This window comes from Plectropomus leopardus, chromosome 1 (genome assembly GCF_026936395.1).
Source record: "Plectropomus leopardus strain MGB_pleo_1.0 chromosome 1, ASM2693639v1, whole genome shotgun sequence".
In the NCBI taxonomy this organism is placed as follows: domain Eukaryota; kingdom Metazoa; phylum Chordata; class Actinopteri; order Perciformes; family Serranidae; genus Plectropomus; species Plectropomus leopardus.
In genome coordinates, this window is record NC_142176.1 from 1,001,929 (window position 1) to 1,022,565 (window position 20,637).

At 41.7% G+C, this 20,637-nt stretch overlaps 2 protein-coding genes across 2 annotated transcripts in view; both read right to left on the reverse strand.

The window, feature by feature from the left end:
- kifc3 (kinesin family member C3) overlaps positions 1-11,558 on the reverse strand; it is a 67,307-nt gene extending 55,749 nt beyond the window's left edge. The window contains exon 1 of the mRNA XM_088075546.1: positions 11,303-11,558. The gene's annotated coding sequence lies outside the window, so the exon portion shown is untranslated. The remainder of the gene's footprint in view (positions 1-11,302) is intronic.
- A 2,907-nt stretch (positions 11,559-14,465) lies between these two features.
- The window catches only part of cngb1a (cyclic nucleotide gated channel subunit beta 1a), a 35,162-nt gene continuing 28,990 nt past the window's right edge, over positions 14,466-20,637 (reverse strand). The window contains exons 36-40 of the mRNA XM_088075237.1: positions 20,261-20,344; positions 19,958-20,076; positions 18,742-18,888; positions 17,544-17,733; positions 14,466-15,918 (exon numbers count right to left, since the gene is read on the reverse strand). Coding sequence (XP_087931363.1) covers positions 15,706-15,918; positions 17,544-17,733; positions 18,742-18,888; positions 19,958-20,076; positions 20,261-20,344 — 753 coding nt within the window. The 3' untranslated portion in view covers positions 14,466-15,705. The remainder of the gene's footprint in view (positions 15,919-17,543; positions 17,734-18,741; positions 18,889-19,957; positions 20,077-20,260; positions 20,345-20,637) is intronic.

Sequence of the window (20,637 nt, forward strand, 5' to 3'; positions counted from 1 at the left end):
GACGTTACATTTAAAGCACCACACCCTCCCTGCAGGCTGTCAGAGTCGCGTCTGACGAGAAAGTCGAGTTCACAAACCGAGTCCAACATCAAACTCACCGACAGATTTCATCAGAAACACAAAACACACAGAAAAGTATAGAAATTTGACTTCACCCGAAGATCTGTCTCCGTTTATATTTACTAAGACTACGTCTTTGTTTTCATGTTAAGGAGAAAATTTCGGTTAGTATTTGAATAGGCTGTAAACTCCGGAGGGAGGTTTTAACGATAAGCCGCTTCGGGTTTATGTTCCTCATATGTTTGTTATTATCGGATGTTTTTAACTAATCTTGTGTGCAAAAAAATTAAAAATAAATAAATACAAATTACTGTTATGATGTAATCTGGTGTTTTTCCAAATCTGCAGTCAAACTAATATCATGTGGATTTACACTCACATTTTCTGTTTAAAAAATTGTTTCAAAGCAGATAATAAATATTAATCAGAGCGATCAAAGACGAGAGAGACGGCGTCCTGCACAAAACAACGCAGTAAACTCAGTCTGTTTACATGCTGGTCAGGAGGGCCGGCTCAGTCTCGGACTGTCCCCTGGACTCCATCAAGGAGGTGGGTGAGAGGAGGATGTTGGCCAAGCTGACATCCATCATGGACAACCCCTCTCAGCCCCTCCATGAGTCTGATGGAGACCTGAGCAGCTCCTTCAGCAGCAGACTGCGGTACCCACGCTGCAGGCAGGAGCGCCACCGCAGGTCCTTCCCTCCATCGGCCATCAGGCTATACAACACCAGCCTGAGCAGCAATAACCTGGACTCACCACAATCAAAAGTTGCATCTCTGACTTTTGTATTTACAACCTGTCAATTTTTTGTTTTCCTTGATACATGCCTATTTTTGCACTATTGTATATTTTATATTTTATATTTTGTATATATTGATATTTTTATTTTCATATATTTTTTTCTGTACACACGGCTGCTGTGACAAGTTCATTTCCCACAAGTGGGATAAATAAACGTGTCTAAGTCTAAGTCTAAGTCTAAGTCTGATGTTAGAAAAAGTCTAATTATTGTTTCACAGCGACTAAAACTGGACTTTTAAAATCCTGTAAACATGTTCATCCAGCTGAAAGTGAATTTCTGGAAATTCCCAAATGACTCGACAGGAAGTGGATTTCCTCCGTCATGTAAACACCTCAGTAGGGGTGCAACGATCCATCAGTCTGCATCAATAAATCCGTTAAATGAGCAGCAATCAAACATCATCGATGCAAAGTGAAAACATCGATCCATACCATCCTCTTTCAGATGTGCCTTTATTTTGAAATTCTGTGTCAGCGTCAGGCAGAGGATGGCGAGCAGCCGAGTTGAGTTATGAGTCGAGGAAAAGTGTGCTAGCTACTGAGCTAGTTTATGCAATGTAAATTGCCATAGGCTTATGCTAATAATGTTAGCATGTTGCTCATGTCGGGGGAAACGTGACTTACTAAATACAGTTGTTTAGTCTGTGAACTTCGACAGTTATCACGCTATATTATATTAGTTTATTCTCATAGTATTACATTGTTTTTTCTAAAAAAATATTAAAAAATATTTTCTCCAGAACCAGAGCTCCTCTAAACTGGGACCAGAGCTCCTCTAAACTGGGACCAGATCTCCTCTAAACTGGGACCAGAGCTCCTCTAAACTGGGACCAGATCTCCTCTAAACTGGGACCAGAGCTCCTCTAAACTGGGACCAGATTTCCTCTAAACTGGGACTGGAAACATTCTCGGTCAGACACAGAAACCAGCAGCTTCTGTCGACTCAGTGGAACTTCAGTGGGTATAAAGTCGGCGTCAGCTTCATCAAGTGTCGGCTTTTACCCTCGGAGGGTTAAACTCTGGTGATGTCATCATCATGAAAACCTCGTCTGTGTTTTCAAACATCCGGCTTTGACTTCCTGTCTCTTCACCGCCAATCAAACATTTCAGCTCATCTACAGTAAATACAGCAACAGAGACTCCGCCCAGCCGCCGACACACCGCTGCAGCCTTTAACAGCCGCCACACACACACACACACACACACAATAACACACACACACTCTAACACACACACACACACACACACACACACACACACACACACACACACACACACACACACACACAATAACACACACACACACACACACACACACACACACACACACACACACACACACACACACACACACACACACACACACACACACAATAACACACACACACACACACACACACACACACACACACACACACACACACACACACACACACACACACACACACACACACACACACACAAAAACACACACACACACACACACACACACACACACACACACACACACACACACACACACACACACACACACACACACACACACACACACACACACACACAATAACACACACACACACACACACATAATAACATACACACACACAAACACACACACATAATAACACACACACACACAAAAACACACACACACACACACACACACACACACACACACACACACACACACAACAACACACACACACACACACACACACACACACACACACACACTAACAAACACACACACACACACAATAACACACACACACACAATAACACACACACACACACACACACACACACACACACACACACACACACACACAATAACACACACACACACACACAATAACACACACACACATAATAACACACACACACACAAACACACACACACACACACACACACACACACACACACACACACATATAATAACACACACACACACATATAATAACACATACACACACATATAATAACACACACACACACACACACACACACACACACACACACACACACACACACACACACACACACACACACACACACACACACACACACACACACACACAATAACACACACACACACACACACACACACACACACACACACACACACACACACACACACACACACACACACACATAATAACACACACACACACATAATAACACACACACACACACACACATAATAACACACACAAACACACTAACACACACACACACACTAACACACACTAACACACACACACACACACAGGCGGCAGAGTCATCACAGACGTGTTGGATCTGTCTTTGCTCCACTTGGTTCAGACTCAAACATCAGCACTGATGTGGCCCACAGAGGAACACCCTCACACGCTGTACGCCGTGACGCTGTGTACACCATGACGCCATGACACCATGACGCCATGACGCCATGACGCCGTGTACCTCGTGTACGTCGTTACCACTGATGTGAGCGTTTAATCTGGTGACTCCACCACAGAAGAAGAAGCACGTCAACGTTAGTTATGAAGTATTTTTATACAAAATGTGCACAGGAAGAGTGTGAACGAGCCAGAGAGCTTCTTCAGTCTCAGCTGATCACAGCGGGCAGCGCGCACGAGACCTTTCAGTCCGACTGGACAACAATCCAGGAGAGACACGAACGCGGACGGACGGACGGACAGAGTTTGTTTGCTAAAAGGACGCTGATGGAGAGATTTAAAGTCACATGTTTGAAGTCACATCTGAAAATCCACATCTGCATCTGGTTCAGAAACTCACATTAAAGTGGTTTTAAAGTGATTCAGTGCGATCTGTGCTGTTCACACACACACACAGCTGTCACAATACAACCGCGTCCTCTCCACTGTCCGAGACACACGTCCTCTCAGAGAGACACTACAGGCTAATCTTTTCTTTGTCTCGTAACATCTGATGAATAAACTGTGATAAAAATGTGATTCATCATTCAGGATGAACTGTGAAAACTTTATTGATCTTTGACTCTTCATCTCAAACAGCTGCAAAACTGAGCGTCAGCAGTGTTCAATCACGTCCTCTTATAGTGATCATCAAAGCACGCGCACACACGCACACACACACATGCACACACACACGCACGCACGCACACACGCAAGCACACACACGCACGCACCCACGCACACACACACACACACGCACGCACACACGCACGCACACACGCACACACACACACACACACACGCACACACACACACGCACACACACACACGCACACACACACTCTCTGCCTCCTCTGGTTATTCTGCATACGTCCTCCACATCTGTATTTTTGACCGTGTCAGTTATTAAAATGTGGAAACACCAGCAGCTCTCACAGCATCACTCATCACTTCTGATCATATCGGCGGTCAAAGATCGCCACAAAAAATAACGAAATAAACAAACCGTGTTCAGCTGTGAAAGCTTCACGCGTAAACGTTAAAGACCTGCTGTGACTCTGCTGTCTCGACTCACACAGAAAGACTCTCTGATCCGCAGGATCGTCGACGTTCAGGCGTTTGGACGGACGAGTCTGGACGACGTTTTTATACATGACTGTGCACCATATTTTAGGCTTTCGTCTGCATGTACACTTTTTTTTGTTAAAAAGATCATTTTTTTGGCTTTTTGCTTTTATTCAAAAGGACAGGCTGCATGACAGGGAGACAGACAGAGACAGAGACAGAGAGAGGCAGAGACAGAGACAGAGAGAGACAGAGAGACAGAGAGACAGAGAGATTTGATTTTAAAGGACCTTTATTTTGAAGGTGCCTCCTGCTCTCAGTCAGAAAAGTTATAAACCAGACGGAGATTAAAAACCACAGCTCGAAGTCCAGCAAAGACACAGTGAGCCAAAAGACATCAAAAGACATGAAAAGTTGACCTCTAATGAGTTCTCCTGAACAGAACAGAGCACCTCTGCACCCCCAGATGTCAAAAGTCTCAGTCCTGTTAGTCAAGCTGTAAAAACCAAATTCCACCCTGAGCCCAGCTGCCGGCGTCCCCTTTAGCACCTGATCCACGTCCTGTGAGGTTTCTTTCTGAGCTGAACACCGTGGACTGTAAATGAAGAGTGGAAAAGAAAAATGTTCGCCTAAACCCTGAACCCAGTCCTGTACCCTAACCCTAACCCTGAACAACAACAACCTGAACAACAACAACAACCTGAACAACAACAACAACCTGAACAACATCAACAACCTGAACAACATCAACCTGAACAACAACCTGAGCAACAACAACAACCTGAACAACATCAACAACCTGAACAACAACAACAACCTGAACAACAACAACAACCTGAACAACATCAACCTGAACAACAACAACAACAACAACCTGAACAACATCAACAACCTGAACAACAACAACAACCTGAACAACATCAACCTGAACAACAACAACAACCTGAACAACATCAACCTGAACAACAACCTAAACAACAACAACCTGAACAACAACAACAACCTGAACAACATCAACCTGAACAACAACAACAACCTGAACAACAACAACAACCTGAACAACAACAACAACAACCTGAACAACAACCAGGGTCAGAGTTAATAACAACAACAACACCCTGAACAACAACAACCTTAACAACAACAACAACCTGAACAACAACAACAACCTGAACAACAACAACAACAACCTGAACAACAACCAGGGTCAGAGTTAATAACAACAACAACAACCTGAACAACAAAAACCTTAACAACAACAACAACCTGAACAATATCAACAACCTGAACAACAACAACAACCTGAACAACATCAACCTGAACAACAACAACAACCTGAACAACATCAACCTGAACAACATCAACCCGAACAACAACCTGAACAACAACCTGAACAACAACAACAACCTGAACAACATAAACCTGAACAACAACAACAACCTGAACAACAACAACAACCTGAACAACAACCTGAACAACAACAACAACCTGAACAACATCAACCTGAACAACAACAACAACCTGAACAACAACAACAACCTGAACAACAACAACAACCTGAACAACAACAACAACCTGAACAACATCAACCTGAACAACAACAACAACCTGAACAACAACAACCTCTCTCTGTGACGGCTAGTTCGGTGGCTGCAATAGAAATAAAGCTGCTGATGTTTTGAACATCCATCGCCATGGTTACTGGGATGACAGCTCCACGTTGTTTTATACACATTCACTGAAAATTAATGAAGTTTTGCACAAATCTGTGATGGAAACTCGTTTAGATTCCTCTACTGAAGGGGACGATGTTTGTGCATCAAGTAAAAAAACGACACTTTCTGGTTGTGATTCGTCTTCCAGTTGCTGATTTTCTGACCCACAGACTCCTCGTCTGAGTCTGACTGAGCATTAAACGTGTACAGATTCATCCTTTCAGACGTTAACCCTCACCATCATGATGCACACCGGTCGCTCACCGCTCAGCTCGTGCGGACGCGGCTGCAGGAAAGTAAATTTCGGTAAATTTCTCAGTGAGGGACAGAGAATAGATCTGTTTCAGATGCTTACTGGAGCTTTTTCATCTTTTTAAGTGGGAAAGTCAAACTAAATATCAGTCATGTCACAGCTGTGTTTTATCCACATTCCCAAAATACTGCTTACGTTTTTCTTAACCTCTGAAGTCACTGCCTCTTCATGCTGCCAGACTAACAAGCTGCACAACCAAACCAAAAACTTTATGATTCAAGTCTCAGAAACTACAAGATAACGTTGTTTGGTTCAGACAAACTCTCCGTCAGGTTTGCTGTGGATCCTTCACGCTGCACTTTTTCCCACAAACTCTGAGGACCTCTGATGTGATTATGAAGCAGAAAATCACGTTTCCGCAGATCGGCCTGAACCTCGTGCTGCACATTCACTCTGCTCCTCGCTGGAAACACGCAGACACAAACATCGGCTCCACCTGCAGATTTATTAGCACAAATATTAACTCTGACCCTGAACTCAGCACGCAGCAAACACAGAGTTAATCTTTAATGAGGCGGCGCTCTGCTGCCGTGCGTGTTTTTACCACCGCTGGACGGCAGAGAGTCCCACAGTAATCACATACCAGTGAACACATCACATGTTTCATGTGAGGGTTAAAAAACAACAGCAACAACGACGGCTTATCAAAGAAACGTCACGCTGCCCGCAGAACGGCAAGGACGAGCCGCTCGCCTGCTGACCGCCGTCACGTTTCTCATTACACGAGTTCGTTCTGTCAGACTTTAATCTGATTTTGTTCCCACAAAAGTTTCATCACATTAAATCTGCAGCGGAGGAGCCATGGATGTCTCTGAAGAACTGGATACGGACTCAAAGATGGCGGCCACTAACATGAACGAGAACAATTATTTATAAACTCATGCTTTCAGACCAGGACCAGTTCCACAGATTTGAGGGGGGACGGTGAGAGACGTCCAGGTCCTAACCAAGACCCTAATGTCCTGAAATCCTAGGAACGTCCTCAAATCCTTAAAATGTCCTCAAATCCTAAAAAACATCCTAAAATCCAGGAAATCAGGTAGTTCTGACCGAGCAATCTGATTGGTCAACAAGACATTAAGAATCCAATGAGAGCACGCCGTCCTCATCACCGAAAATATCACTCCGCCACTTCTTCGTCACGCTCTGACAGAAATCCCACGACTGTCGTACCGTGTCAGGCGGGAGACGAGGAGCAGTTTAGAACAGGATCTACAAACATCGATATCTCTGCATCAAAAAACGTGAGTTTCAGAGGAGAAACTACAGCTGAGCGAATAAAAAGTAAAACCGACTCACCGATCGTGTAAACCATCAACACCAAGACCACAAAAACCAACATAAACACGTGTTTTTAACACAGACTCACCATAAACAGACGGAAACGGACAGAAAACAGCAAACTTCACTGCAAACTAAAAACTAGTCCACATCGAGGCATGATGGGAAATGTAGGCTAAGTGATCGGGACCGCAGTGATGAAGTTGTTTTTGAAAGGCTGAACGGCATCAAGATGCAGAATGAAGCTGAACATTTGGTTAAATAACGACGGGAATTTTGGAAATGATCTTTTTTTTCTTGAATTTGGACTTTTGGACTTGACCTTGCTCTTGAGTTTTTGGAAATGTTTGTCCTCCATCAGCATAAAAATACAGCTACAGTTTGTTGATGTAGTCACTAAATCTGTGTGGAAAATGATATTTTTCAGCAGATATTGGAGTCGTAATAAGTTTGGGAAACCTCACGATCTCTAGAAAGCAGCAGCACGAGTCAGACTCGACAGGGACTAGAAAACGTGTCTGCAGGTCGTTCCTGAGGTCCGGCCTACTGGAGTTAGAAACTATATGTTTCATTTCATACAGGAGTCCACTGACGTCAGAATGTTTCCAGGAATTAGTCAGACTCCGTGTGTTTCCATGGAAACTGAGATAACGGCCTCAAAAAGCCTTTTGCTTCAAAACATGAATGAATTTTGATGATATATTTTTATTTCGTCGGTAATATTTGGATAATCGCAGAATCACACTCAGTCAAAGCTCCGCCTCTTGTGTGATGTTGTTTAGTTGAAAGTGTCACACACTTTGATTGACGACATATAAAACCAATATATCACCAACATAACCAACATAACCAGTGTGTTATTTGGTTACTGAATATTCTTTTTTTCCTGGTTTATCTTCCTCTTTTTTCTGTGAATAATGAAGAATCGCAGGTGTTTGATTTCCGGGTGTGTGGGATATGCATCTATGTTTCATAATTAGAGTAAATGTTTAAATTAATTAGGAAGCTGGTTGATTAAAATTCAGTGGCTTTTGGAGAAAAGGTGGAATTAAACCAGTTTCTTCTCACTTTTCTTTGAATATGTAATAAAGTCATCATGTGCTGATCATTTCTTTTGTTGATGGTCTTTTTATCCGTCTGCCAGTTTGTGTGATCATTTCATTTTTTTTCTTTTTTTACATGTTCAAAATAAATAAGATTTTAAAAGATTTTTGACTTAAAACAACTAAATATGTTAAAAATGTTGAGAAACTTCAGATAATCAGGCGAGACGCTGCTGAAGCTTTGAGCTCAGAGAAGCTGGTGGAAGCGCTGCGACGTCTCGCCGATAAAAACAAAAACCTGCAGAAGCTTTATTTATAGAACGTCTTCTGCTGGAGCGGTCAGTCTGTGCAGACACACCCTGCACACACACACACACACACACACACACACACACACACTCTGCAGGAAACCAGCGAGAGTGTGTCTGCGTCCCAAATGTCCTCATGAGGACAGGAAGCATAAATCCTGCAGAGTGAGGACGTCCAGCAGCTTCTTTAACGGATCCTTTAAAGTTTCATCTCCAGTTTTAATCAGACTTTTAATCAGAGTTTTGGTGAAACGAGACGTTTCAAACTCCTCACAACTACATCTGCTTTTTCACCGACGTGTTTTGAGCTCAGTTTTTTGTTTCGACGTCCTGCGAGAATCCAGTTTCTCCAAAACGTTTCATGAGCCGAGTGAAAACAGCTGCTGGAGACGCTGAGACAGGAAGTGAGCCGCAAAAACAAAACTGGAGCTAAAAGAGGCTGAAAAACTGCTCTGAGCTACAAAAGAGACGACAACTCCACGCAAGAAAAACAAGATAGGGAACAAATGAGGCAGATTTCCATCACAGATTTGTGCAAAGCGATATTTAATAAATGCGTTTAAAGGTCGCCGTGCAGCTGACTGTGTTTCACCAGCCGACGTGATTTCACGCTTCTTTATAATCTCCATAAACTGAATATTTTGTCATTTTCGACTGTTGGTCAAACAAAAAAAGTCAGTTTGGTCATTTGTCAGAGTTTTCAGACATTTTATACAAACTTTAAACTATTATTTGATTTGAAAAAAGTGGTTATGAATCATTTATCAGCATGACATAATAAGTGATTAATAACTTCACTATCTTTATGGCAAAATTCTACATTTTGGTCAAATTCAGCCTCTTGAATGAGAGAATTTGCTGCTTTTCTTTATTTTTATATGATGAACTGAATATTTGGGGGTTTTGTCTGCTGGTTCGATGAAACAGGACATTTAAAGAACATTATTTACTGTTACTGACCCATGAAAGAAAAGGCCATAATTAAAATATCTGTTAGTCTGATGAAGTTTCTGGCAGCGGTGCTGACTGGTCGATTATCAACTTAAAATTAGACTAATAGAGAACATGTGATATATCTTTAACCCTTTAGAGACTGTTTGTCTCATTTTAGTCTCTCTTCTTCTTCCTGTTGTGATAACTGTGTGTGTGTTGATGCATGTGTCCTAAATGTAGTCCAGATTGTGTATTTGAGTGTAATCAGTGAATTTGCAGCTCAGCTCCTACAATAAGTCTAAAATACACTGTGGAAACTAAATAGTTACATTCAGACTGTTCAGGTCCAAAAATGCTCCATTGAAACCCATTCAAACTGACATTTTTGATCCCACAGCCATCAGAGCAGAAAAACAGGACTTGTATTATTTCTGGGTGTCATTCTGGGCTTTTGACTCTGAATTTGTCATTTTGACTATTTTCCACCTGATGAGGTCATTTTGACCATATTTGGCTAAAATACATACATACAAAATACATGCTAATACCACTAGGTGACCTGTCACAATCAATATAGCTGCTGATCACTGACATATCCCAGACTGTGATCATTTAGAAGAAAATACTTTGCATTTAGTATATTGAAAATAATTCATTTTCGTGTTGTTTTTTTCATCTAAAAACATAGTGGCATCATGACAAAAACTTTGCATTTAAAAGGTTAAAATTTTGAAAACAACCAATATTTGATATTTGTGATTTGGGCTGATATTGGTAAAAAAAAAAAAAAAACTCAATGAAAGCAGAAAATCAAATTAATGTAAAATATTTTTATAGCCTAATTTTAGTGCATTTTATGTGCAGAGCGGTAAAATTGTGAGATATTAAAGCACTAAGGGTTAAATATATCTGATATCTAATTATATATAATTATAAATATATAGTTTTTTCTTATTTTCACCGTTTGTAAATGTGATTTTAGGCTGCTGCGTGTGTGTTGACCAGGTGAGGCCATCTCTCTTTTGTCAACCAGAATAAAGAGCTGTGTGTGTGTGTGTGTGTGTGTATGTGTCTGTGTGTGTGTGTGTGTGTGTGTGTGTGTGTGTGTGTGTGTGTGTGTGTGGCGGTAGAACCTGCTGGACGGTCTCATGAAAAGAGACAAACAGCAGCGGTGAATCAGATCTGCACTGTTGGACACTTTTAGAGGACAACAGCTAAACAACAGCAGGGACATGACACACCAGCACACACCGGGACACCACCGGGGACAGCAGGACACCGAGTCCACAGACACACACACTCACTCACTCACAGCTGGACTGCGCAGCGGCAGAAGACAAAGTTTGAAGACAAACTTTTCCTACCTCCGGTCCCGCGCAGCGGCTCGTCGCGCTGCTTGTCCCCGCTCTCCGGCGCTCTGTGGGCGGCTGTGTGGCGGTGAATGCCCGCTGCTCCTCCGGACGGACCGCTCAGTGTGTGTTGGCGGTTTGAACCGGGCTGTGGCGGGTCGGTAGGTCCAGTTTCCCGGTGCTGTTGTCTCGGCGTGTCCCCCGGTGTGTCTCTCTGCTGCTCCAAGACTGCTGCTGCGCGTGCTGCCTTCACGGACTGTCGGACATGTGGAGACCGGAGCGCGCATGAGCGAGGAGGGGAAAAACCCAGTGATTTACAGAGAGGAGGGCGGGACCGAGTCTGCAGGCTGCAGACCACATCAAGACCCAGAGCGACACACACGCTCAATAAAACTGAACAAAGTGAAAGGTCGTTTGTGCACAGAAACTAAATAAAGATCTTCATGCCAAACTCATATATATATCATAAAGTTTGATTTAATCAAACATTTGAAACTTGAAAAAAATCGACTTGATTTTTTTTTCAAAACATTGAAAAAAGGCAATGAGCAATGAAAGAAGAAATTACCCCAAGAAATGTATAAAAAGTACAAGAATTGCCTGAAAATTAGTAAATAACCAAAAAAAAGTCAAAGAAAGGGACAAAAAGAAACATGGCAAACAAGATCTGGAAAAAGTGCTTAAAAATACATATTTTTATGAAATAATGTTTATTTCCTTTCTTAAGGTCATTTTGTCTTGTTTGTTTGTTTGCTTTGTTGTATTTTCTGTTTTTGGGGTAATTTTACAGGTACACTTTTAATAATCATTCAGTGTGGTTAAATGAGACATTTAATGTTGTCCATTATGTATCCAGTGACCAAAAAAAATCATGAGTAGGATTTTTTTTACTGGCTCAAACAAACTGTTGAGTTGGCCTCTTATAGTCGAGTTAGTAACAATAAGATATCAGGTTGACTTTTTTTTAATGAAATGAAATACTGTAACGGTAGATACCTAGAGTACACGTATGGAAATATTAGTGCTGGTAAAACTACTGGTTCTATGGTGATGAGCTGATATTTGTTGGTATAATAACAGATTACAAGAATTTTAACAGTGAATGATTTGTAATTTAGATTTTTTAAATTTTATTTTTGTAGGTGGAGGCCTATATTAGAAACTTTGGGGTCTGTTGAAAAAAACAAAAATACTGATTTTTGTTATTATAGCCCCAAAAAATGCAAAGACAGCATGTTTCCATTTTGGTGCACTGGAGTCGTTATTTTTGAAGTGATATCCAGCCGTGCTCATCGTGCTAAATTCTGCCAGTATCGTTAGTGAAGATTATCTTTCTGAAAAAAACATGTAAATTTCATTAATGTTTGTTCACCACAGAGATTATTTTCTGCAACGATCCAAAATCAAATGGAAAAATCCCATCAGCTTCCTGACGAGGGAACCAGGGAGACGCTCAGTTCACGGTCGAACTACAGAAAAACGTCATCCTGCAGCTTCCTGTGAGCTCCAGATATTTACTGCGACACATTTCTTCTTCTCCTTCTCCTTCTTCTTCTTCTTCTTCTGCTGCTGCTGCTGCTGCTGCTGTCAGGACTCAGCGGCGATGACGAAGCTTCCTGCGTTCGGCAGCAGCTTCCAGCTTTGCATTGTTTCTGTTTTCCCGCCTTTTCTTCTCCATCTCTCCTCTCCTCAGAGCGACACAATGAGAGCTTCCTCTACTTCCTCGCGCTTTTCCTCTTTTTCCAAACACGGAAGGCGTCGAGTCTCCGAGTCACACGACCTGCAGCGCTCCACATCCCAGTCGCAGAGGTCGGCGGCGCCCTGCAGCAGCGTGAGAGGACGTGTAGGCCGCATGGCGTGAACTGATCCCAGCAGCTTCAGGACGTGAAAATTTAGAGTTATTTTTGCATTATTGACATCTGACCTTGTGGAGTAGAAATAATAATAATGATAATAATAGTTATTATTATTATTATTATTATTTTATATTTTTAATGAATAAAAAATGAACACCCACTCAGAGAGTCATGCTTTTACTTTACATTTGTTCTGTGTTCAGATGTTCAGATGTGTCAGCTCTCCGTCCCGCTGCATCGATCCCTCTGACTCTGCAGGCTGACCGTTAACCCTTTAACACCTGGATCAGCATCAGTTTTTTCATGTCTTTCACTGCAATTTAAACTTCTGAAACCAGAAAAAAGTTTTGATTTCTCTTCAAAACCCAGAAAAATATAATGAGCGTCTTGGTGAAGAAAAATTCGGCAAACTGCAAAACAAATCAGTAAAAGGTGACAAAGATATTACGTTAAAATTACTGTGGTGGGATTATTTGATATTATTTTTAAAAAAGAGATAAAATGTGAGAAAATGAGAACTATATTTATAATTCTCTTAATTATATATTTAAAATTATGTAAATGAAAAAACATATATATATTGCATTTTTTAAAACTTTTTTGAGGTCCTTTACTTGTTTTTTTTTATTATTTTCTTTTTAAAATATTTTTATTTATTTATTTATTTTTGTATTTATTTACATGTAATTTTTTTGCAACTTCTAACTTTTGTTTTTATATTTTGGGCCGATATGTTTTAAGCTGCTTGTTGTTTTTTTTTTTCAAAGAAATGAAACCAATTTGCTTTGGTATCAAAGGGTTAAATAACGAACCCGACTCACTGACCTGGAAACCACGAGTAAAATCATTGAACGCCATCAGAGTTCAGTTTGTGTGTTTGAGTTACTGATCGATCACAGCTGAGCAGAGACATAGTTTGATCAGAGCTGAATGTTCATGATCCAACAGATGATTTATATAAACCAGAAATACACCGGTAACCATAGCAACATGAACTTCACACATCTACATCCTCATCTGTTATCACTTTAATACCTGAGAAATTGTATTGATTTCAAAGAGCAACTTAACAACAAATGGTCCCAAAATTCTGCAAAAAATTGTAAAACGTTACAAGAAAATTACCTGAAAATAAGCACAAAAAGAAGCGAGAAAATTATCATGAGAAAGTACTAAAATAATGTAAAATAAAATAAAAATAAGATTTCCATAGCTCCTTTGTCCGAGCCTCGGATGTAGTTTTTTTTTAGGATGTCAGCATGTCAGAGACTCACCGTAACAGCTGATGTGATCCAAACAATAACAGTTAACTCCAGAAACTGTCAAAGTTCAAAGGTCAAAATTTATTGAAAAAAGATGATGTAATCATTTCTAAAATATTCATTTTTCATCTAATAAAATATTTTGCTTTCTGTTTGATCACAAAAAGATTTCAAAACCAACATTTTCAGAAGCTGCTGGCTCTGTGAGCAGCTGCGTTAACCTCGACTGACAGCAATCTAACGAACGTTAGAATTTAACGAACGTTCATTTCACCCAAAATCAACGACAAAACAATCCATTTAGATTTAACCCCTTAGAGCCCGTTTTAATATCACACACACTCGTTTCACTCTGCCCATAAAATGCGATTTTCAAAATCAAGCTTTAGAAAAAGTTACACACTAATCTGATTTTCAGTTTTCAGTTTTTAAACATCAGTCCGAATCTCAAACAGCAAATATTCATAAATATCAATATTCAAATCAGATCTCCTGGTCGAATCTATGTTTTGCATGATAACTTTTGAATAAACGGTTAAAATATCTGATTTTCAGTCCATCACAGACGAGTTAACCCTTTGAAACCTGGACAGATGTCAGTTTTCACAAGCATTGAAGACTTTTGATACCAGAGCAAAACGCTTTGACCTTTTTTTTTTAAAGGTGGAAACTTCCAGCAAATCGAACCCCACCCAAAAAAAGTAAAAGGTGACAAAAAATAACTTGAACAGAGAGAGTAAATTACTAAAAAATTAACACACAATAAAAGGAAAATGTCCAGAAAATGAATTATATTACTTATTCTCATTATATAGCAAACTCAATATTTATTTTAGCTTTTTTTTCAGGGAATTTCTTCACTTTTTTATATTTCTTTTTTTTTATTTTGTGTGCTAATTATCAAATTAAAATAATAATAATAAACTTTATTTGTATAGCACCTTTTATACAAGAAATGCAGCTCAACGTGTTTTATAAAAAATAGATGACACGCAAGTGCTTCCAAAAATTAAAATCATTTTCATTTTCAGTAAATTTTCTTGTAGCTTTTTCACATTTCATGCCGTTTTTGGGCTCATTTCTTCTGGAGTTGCTCAGGTTTCAAAGGGTTAAAGCCGACTTCTTTCTGACGAGAAGCACCGGAGAGGAAGAAAGACGAGCTGACGTCTGAGCGACAGTTTTTACTCCGAAAAACCAGGAGAGAGAATCCACCAGAGAAGAAGAAACGCTCTCTGCGTCCACCTCAAACCCGCAGCTCGTCTCTGGAGGACGCTGAAAGGCATCATGGGAGGTCGTCCCCTCACTCTTTCTTCTTCTCCTCCTCCGCCTCCCCGGGCGCCACCTCCACCGTCAGCAGCTCCTCCCCCTGCTGCCGCGGCGTCATCCTGATGACCACCGAGCTGTCGGCCGTCTCCGAAACGGCGTCCTCGTCGTCCCGCACCGCCGCCAGAGGGACCGGAGAGCGGCGATGCATCGGAGACGGAGGGGGGACCGGAGAGACGGAGGGAAGAACCTGCGAGGGAGGAGAGGAGAGGATCGGTCTTTCTTTTGTCCTCACTCTGTCATTTTCTTTGTCTTTCTTCTGTCTTTTGTTCTTTCTCCAATATTTTTCCTCATATCCTTCCTTCGTTTCCTTTCTCTCAATTAGTTTACATTATGCCATCAGTGTTTATTGGTGCGGCTCAGCGCAGTGCATTCTGGTAGTTGTAGTTGTAGGTTTAAGCCGCGGCCCTTTTTCTCTGTTCATAAAGCTCCAGTTTCACACATCTGCATCTTTCTGCTGACATACTAGTTTAAAAAAACATCTTTACCCTTTATTAATTACTGTGCTGAGAAACAATGTAAACATTTAACCCTTTAACACCTGGACCGTCAGTAGTTGTCTTGTGCTGCATTCAGCGTCTCTAACAAGAAATCTGAGAAATATGGTTTGATTTCTTTCAGAACACAGAAAAAACATAATGAGCATCCTGACAAACAGCTGAAGCTGCTCTCTGTGTTGCTCTGTGTGTTGCTGCTCTCTGTGTTGCTCTCTGTGTTGCTGCTCTCTGTGTTTCACTGTGTTGCTGCTCTCTGTGTTGCTCTGTGTGTTGCACTCTGTGTTGCTGCTCTCTGTGTTGCTCTGTGTGTTGCACTCTGTGTTGCTGCTCTCTGTGTTGCTGCTCTCTGTGTTGCTCTCTGTGTTGCTTCTCTCTGTGTTGCTCTGTGTGTTGCTGCTCTCTGTGTTGCTCTCTGTGTTGCTGCTCTCTGTGTTGCTCTGTGTGTTTCACTCTGTGTTGCTGCTCTCTGTGTTGCTCTGTGTGTTGCTGCTCTCTGTGTTGCTGCTCTCTGTTGCTCTCTGTGTTGCTCTGTGTGTTGCTGCTCTCTGTGTTGCTCTGTGTGTTGCTGCTCTCTGTGTTGCTGCTCTCTGTGTTGCTCTGTGTGTTGCTGCTCTCTGTGTTGCTCTGTGTGTTGCTGCTCTCTGTGTTGCTCTGTGTGTTGCTGCTCTCTGTGTTGCTCTGTGTGTTGCTGCTGTCTGTGTTGCTCTGTGTGTTGCTGCTCTCTGTGTGTTGCTGCTCTCTGTGTTGCTCTGTGTGTTGCTGCTCTCTGTGTTGCTCTCTGTGTTGCTGCTCTCTGTGTTTCACTGTGTTGCTGCTCTCTGTGTTGCTCTGTGTGTTGCACTCTGTGTTGCTGCTCTCTGTGTTGCTCTGTGTGTTGCACTCTGTGTTGCTGCTCTCTGTGTTGCTGCTCTCTGTGTTGCTCTGTGTGTTGCTTCTCTCTGTGTTGCTCTGTGTGTTGCTGCTCTCTGTGTTGCTCTCTGTGTTGCTGCTCTCTGTGTTGCTCTGTGTGTTTCACTCTGTGTTGCTGCTCTCTGTGTTGCTCTGTGTGTTGCTGCTCTCTGTGTGTTGCTGCTCTCTGTGTTGCTCTGTGTGTTGCTGCTCTCTGTGTGTTGCTGCTCTCTGTGTTGCTCTGTGTGTTGCTGCTCTCTGTGTTGCTCTGTGTGTTGCTGCTCTCTGTGTTGCTCTGTGTGTTGCTGCTCTCTGTGTGTTGCTGCTCTCTGTGTTGCTCTGTGTGTTGCTGCCCTCTGCAGGCGGTCAGTAGGACAGCAGGAGACCATCAGCAGAGACATGACTGAGTGACTGAGTGAACTCGTCTCACCTCTGCGGCGCTCTCGGACGGTTGGTGGCTCCTCTTCAGTTTGGTGAAGACTCCCTCGATCCCCACCTGCTCCGTCACCTTCAGCGCCGCCTTGAACATCTCGGGGGTGTCGGGGCGAGGCGGGATGACCTGCACCGCCTCTTTTCCTGCGCCCTTCTCGTCCGGCTTCTTGTCCTTAGTCAGCATCGTCCTGCAGAGACAAAACGATGGACAGACAGCGGGAACACTCAGAGCGGCTCAGGAGGAAACAGCTGAAGCAGAAATGGCAGATCTGAGCGTGTGAACGTCCCGCACCGGCAGCTGCAGCACCGTGACCCGACTGACAGCAGCACGCCCGGCAGAGAGCACCTGACCCCGTTCTCTCTCCGTCTGCAGGTACAGCGACCCGAGAGAGCAGATTACAGAGCGAGTCTAATCCCGTCCAGGACAGAGGACACAGGTCAGAGCGGAGACAGACGACCAGGAGGAGGACGGAGACAGAGGGACAGCAGAGCAGCAGGCCACTGTGTTGTTGCATTTTATTTCACTGTTTCAAAGTTTATTATTATTATTATTATTATTATTATTATTATTATTATTATTATTATTATTGTTATTGTTATTATATTATGTGTCATTAACCCTTTAAAACCTGGGCTGGTTGACTTGATTTACTGAAAATTACAAGAAAAATTGCCGACCTGTGGCTCAAGAAAAGTGAGGACGATCCAGGTTTCAAAGGGTTAAAGGCACACTCCTCCAGCTCTGATTGGTGGTTTCCTCCTCTGCCTTTTTCTTTTTTCTGTCTTCCTTCTGTCTTTCTTTCCTTTTACTGTCTTTTTGTCTTTCATTTCTTCCTTCTGCCTTTTTCTGTCTTTCTTTCTGGTTTGTTTTTATGAAGACGATTGAAGAGGTATTTTTCCTGTAGGTGTTGTTGTCAAAAGTCAAAGACTTTCTGTCTGTTTTTTTTTCTTTTTCTTTCTTTCTTTCTTTCTTTCTTTCTTTCTTTCTTTCTTTCTTCTCTTTTCCTTCTATTTTTTCTTTTTTTCCTCAACCAAGTCACTTCAGTAAAATTCTCAGTTTTATTAGTCGATGAACAGCAACTAAAAAAAAATCAAGTCTTTTGTCTTCAGTGTTTTGGGGGAAAGATGGATAGTGATTTGAGGACAGTGTTTTGGGGACAGACAGACGGTGATTTGGGGACAGGTGTGGGTCTTACTTGGCCTTCTTGCGGAGGAGTTTCTGGGACTCGGGGTAGTGCACCAGGATCTCCGCCAGGTCCTTCTTATCCAGGATGAAGAGGTTGGCGAATCCGTGCGCCTTCACGTTGGCGGTACGCCGGTTCCCTCCGCCTCCCGCCAACAAACTGACCAATCACAGAGAAGAAAGAGACATCAGGTGAATTTGAGAAGAGACAGCGTGTCCACCGGTTTAACTGAATCACAAAAGTCTTCACTTTTTACAATCACAAATGTGTGGGTTTTACATAAAAGAAGAAGAAATTAGTAAAATGTTACAAGAAAATTACCAAAAAATAAGCAAAAACTAAAAAATAAAGAAAAAACACAAAAGTGGAGAAAATTTAAAATTACATGTATGTTTTTGTTGGCAATATTATCTTAAATATATAATTAGAATAATTATAAATATATTTTCCTGGACATTTTCCCAAGGTTTTTTTATACTCTTCTAAAAATTATTATCCTTTTATCAAAACAAATTTTTAGGTCATTCTTTAAGGGAAAATGTATGAACAAGTTGCTCATTGCCTTTTTCTCCATTTTTTTAAACATTTTTTCTCATGTTTCAAAGGGTTAAATAGCTAGTGAAGGGAACAAAGCACAAGACAGTGACATCTAACCAGGTTTGAAGGGGTTAATCTGTCTGACCCTGCTGCAGAAGTTAGAACTCTTTTAACCCTTTGAAACCTGAACAAATTGACTTGATCTCCTCTAAAAAAAGGGAAGAAGGCATTAAACAACTTAAAAAGAAATGCCCCAAACTTCGCAAGAAATTATTTTAAAAAAAACTGAAAATCAGCAAAAAAAAAGTAACTCTGATAATTAGAAACATAGTTTCGGGAACATTTTCCCTGGTGTTAAAAAACAAAAAATCTACTAAATCTAAACTAACTAAACTCAATTGTAAGATAATTTTCAATATGTAAATATGATAACTGTAAATAAAGTTTTCCTCGAGCGTGCTCCAGGACCTGAGGCTGCAGAGATCTCACAGGATTTTAGGGATTCTGACACGTTTCGAGTCATCGGTGCTACTTCACCAAACTTTATTAATGTCCCCCCCCACCCCCCACACACACACACACACACACACACACACACACACACACACACACACACACACACACACACACACACACACACACACACACGCTCTGTAATTGAGGTAATAGGATGACAGGAAGCAGCTCTGACCTGATCTCCCCGAACACCGAGCCGGCTCTGATGGTCACAAACACCGTCTGCAGGTCGGGACCGCCCACCACCTGCACCTCCCCCTGCTTAATGATGTACATCTCCCTGCCGATCTCCCCCTGAGACACACACACACATACACACACACACACACACACACACACACAGACACACACAGGTCAACACACACATGTACAGGTCAACAGACAGTGCTGCTGTAGCGCTCAGTAACAGCTCAGACAGGTGTGTGTATTTCCATGTGTGTGTATTTCCGTGTGTGTGTGTGTGTGTGTGTGTGCTCACCTTTTTACAGACGAAGTCTCCAGGCAGGTAGACCACAGATTTGAGTCTCGTCAGCATATCGAACACCATCTGTCTGTCACAGCCCTGAAACACACACACACACACACACACACACACACACACACACACACAAATACACACACACACGAATACACACACACACAAATACACACATTTTAATTTCACATTCAGTTTTGCTAGTTTTACTTTTCTTTCTCGTTTCACAGAATGTGAAGTGGCTCATCATACAACACACTGTAAAAAAAAACTTGGACAGCAAACATACAGCATGGTTTCCTAAAAGATTAAAAAACAGTATAAATAATTTATACAGAATAGAAATAAAAATAAACTGCTGTGTGCAGAGTGGCATAGTG